General features: G+C 62.7%; 1 protein-coding gene across 1 annotated transcript; it reads right to left on the minus strand.

Moving 5' to 3' along the window:
* Positions 1-264: 264 nt before the first annotated feature.
* SSTR4 (somatostatin receptor 4) lies at positions 265-1,425 on the minus strand. Its single transcript, XM_023191883.1, is given in 1 exon segment — positions 265-1,425. A coding segment is annotated over 1 exon segment (1,161 nt).
* Between the last annotated feature and the right edge of the window lie 1,549 nt (positions 1,426-2,974).

The raw sequence follows: 2,974 nt of genomic DNA on the forward strand, positions 1-2,974 counted from the left end.
CAGCCAGAGATTCAGGAATGATTAATATCCTAGCCCAGTTCCCAGAGGAGTCCTACCCATATGGAAGCATCCTTCTGAAAGCCAGAGTGCAGGGGAGAGGAGAGCAGCAGCAGAGTTTTGACACTCTCTGGCAGGTACATGGGCTGCTGGAAGGAACAGGTGGTGGAGCTTAGGTGAGCATCCAGGAGATGCAGTCCTCGGGCTGTAGGAATGGTGCCCACCCCTTGGGAGGTGGCCACCCAGGGCGGGTAGGGGAAGGGCTCTTCAGAAGGTGGTGGTCCTGGTGAGGGGGATGCGCTTGCGGCTGGGCTCTGGTTGCAGGGGTTCCTGCTGGCAGGGGAGCGGGGGGCACATGCACCTTGCCCCACCTCTGCTCTTGAGAGCAGTGGCATAGTAGTCCAGGGGCTCCTCCTCAGCACCGCCAGCACCTTCCAGGAGGCAGCAGCGCAGGCAGAGAACCTGCTGGAAGGATCGGCGGAAGTTGTCGGAGAGGAAGCCATAGAGTACGGGGTTGGCGCAGCTGTTGGCATAGCTGAGGATGAGGGACACATGGTTGACGGTGGCATCAAGGCTGGTCACAAAGAGGTTCAGCAGCTGCACTACGTAGAAAGGCATCCAGCAGAGCACAAAGACGGCCACGACCATCAGCACCAGCCTGGTGATTTTCTTCTCCGAGCGCCTGTGCTGCTGTCAGCCAGCGCGCAGGGCCACGGCCCGCATCTTGCCCACGATGAGCAGATGGCACAGGCCGATGGCCAGCACCGGCAGCAGGAAGCCCAGCAGGAAAGTGTAGACCACGAAGACTGCCGACCAGGCCGGGTGTGGCCAGTGCAGGTTGCAGGCCACGGCCTGGCCGCCGCGAGCCGGTCTGGTGTCTGCGAAGATGGCGATGGGGAGAGTGACCAGCAATGACGCTAGCCACACGCCCAAGTTGATGAGCTTGGCCACGCTGGGCCGCCGGTAGGTAGCCGCGCGCAGAGGGTGCACCACCGCCACGTAGCGGTCCACGCTGAGCACGGTGAGGCAGAAGACGCTGGTGAACATGTTGAGGCCGTCGACGCTTAGCACCGCGCGGCACAGCACTGAGCCGAAAGGCCAGTGATGCAGGGCAGCCGACGAGGCCACGAAGGGCACACTCAGCATGAAGAGCTCATCGGCGACGGCCAGGTTGAGCAGGTAGATGTTGGTAGCCGTCTTCATCTTGGCGTAGCGAAGGATCACGAAGATGACCAGGGCGTTGCCCACCAGCCCCACCAGGCACACCAGTGCGTAGATACACTGGATGGCGACCATGCCCGCTGCCCCCGCGTCCCAGCGCCCCGCCTCCTCCTCCTCCGCAGTAGCGTTGCTGGCATTGGCTGCGGGCGGCCAGGCCGTCTCCAGCCCTTCTTCGCCCCCGGGGGGCAGCGTCGAGGGGTCGTTCATGCCCAGGGGTGCCGGCGCCGGGCGGCGGGGTGCAGCGGAGCTAGCATTGCGAGAGAGCGCGGGAGCCGGACCCGGGGCGGGGGCTGGCGCGCAGACTCGCGGCTCTTCCCCGCTCCGCTGAAGAGCTGCAGGCACTGCAGAGCGCCCGCCAATCCCCGCGCCCCGCGCCCCACCGCTGCGGGCGCCCACCTGGCTCGCACCGCTGTGGCCAGAGCCGCTAGGCACCCTAGCTCCTGGGCGCCTGGCCTCACACAGCGCTGGAGTCCTCTCCGGCCCCGCTCCGTTTTCCCACCTTCGCAGCCCCTTCCCTGCTGCCTACTCTGCCCCAGGTTCCCGGGTATCCAGTCTGGCTCCAGGGCCAATAGTAACCCCCGCCCCGTACGGCCCTCCCAGGGTCCCCGGCCTGGCCTCTTTCCTTCACACCTCTATTCAGATCCCGTCTTCCCCAGCAGCCCTTTGAGGTTCAATTCCCTGCTTTGTTACACGGGGTCTGCAGCGGCGGGGCTGGGGGTCCCGGAGTCCTCCCTTTGGGTAAAGATGTGTCCGGAATTGGCCAGGGACCACCTGGAACCTCGGAGCCACTTGCCTTGCGCTTGACATCCCCTCACCCTGCCCTTTAATCCTCGCGAAGACCCATCCTGGCCCATGGCTGGGTCCATTTTACAGAGGCGGAACTTGAGGCTTCCACTGGCGTCTTGGTGAATTTCAGGTCTGTCAGGATGTCGTTTTCCCCACCGCTCACCATTCCTTTCCCTGCTCCCCAACCCACCCCGGACAACTGCAGATGTCGGACCTTTTAACTTCTGTCTCCGAGCAGTTGAGGTGGGGTGGGCACAAGGAATGGAGACAGACAGGTGGAGGCAGAGATGCCACCAAAGAAGGCCAAGCCTGTGCTAGCTCCCTCAGGAACTGGCAGAAGTTACGGGAGCCGGACATCTCGGAAACTTCACCCTGTGACTGGGTCTCCATCCCTGGCCTCTGAAATGTGCCTGGGGGAGGACTGTGGTTGAGAGGTCGGGAAAGAAAGGGGTTCCGGCCTGGAATTCCCGTTCTCCAGCTAAACTCCAGAGATAGTGAGTTCACTCACCCCTGGGCTGGACACCCAGGAGCAGCCGCCAGCTCCAGCCCTAGTCCCTCTAGCTGGCACAGGGCGCAGCAACGTTCCTGAAGTGGGGATTGGCCTGGGAAAGTTATTCTTAAAGTAGCGCTGACTTTTAGGAGGCTGGCTGTCTTTGGCCCCATCTCTGTGGGATGGTGGCCCCCTTTAGTCCCCAGCACAGCCCAGAAGGGCTTTTGGTGGGTCTAGAATTGGCTACCTGGGGGATGGGGCCTCAGCTTTCCGCTGGGTAGCTGGGACCGTGATGGAGAGGAGGGAATCGGGATGCAACTGGAGGAGCCCTTTCCAAGGTTGCGGGGGCGGGAGAGCTGCCGATTGCTGTTTGTCCAGGCGTGGGATGGGAGCATGGGCTGATCAGCGACAGTGCAGCTCCATGGTTGACCTCAATCACTGTCCCCGTTCTCTGTCACTCAAATAGATGTATTGGGAGGA

Source organism: Piliocolobus tephrosceles, chromosome 20 (genome assembly GCF_002776525.5).
Source record: "Piliocolobus tephrosceles isolate RC106 chromosome 20, ASM277652v3, whole genome shotgun sequence".
NCBI lineage: Eukaryota > Metazoa > Chordata > Mammalia > Primates > Cercopithecidae > Piliocolobus > Piliocolobus tephrosceles.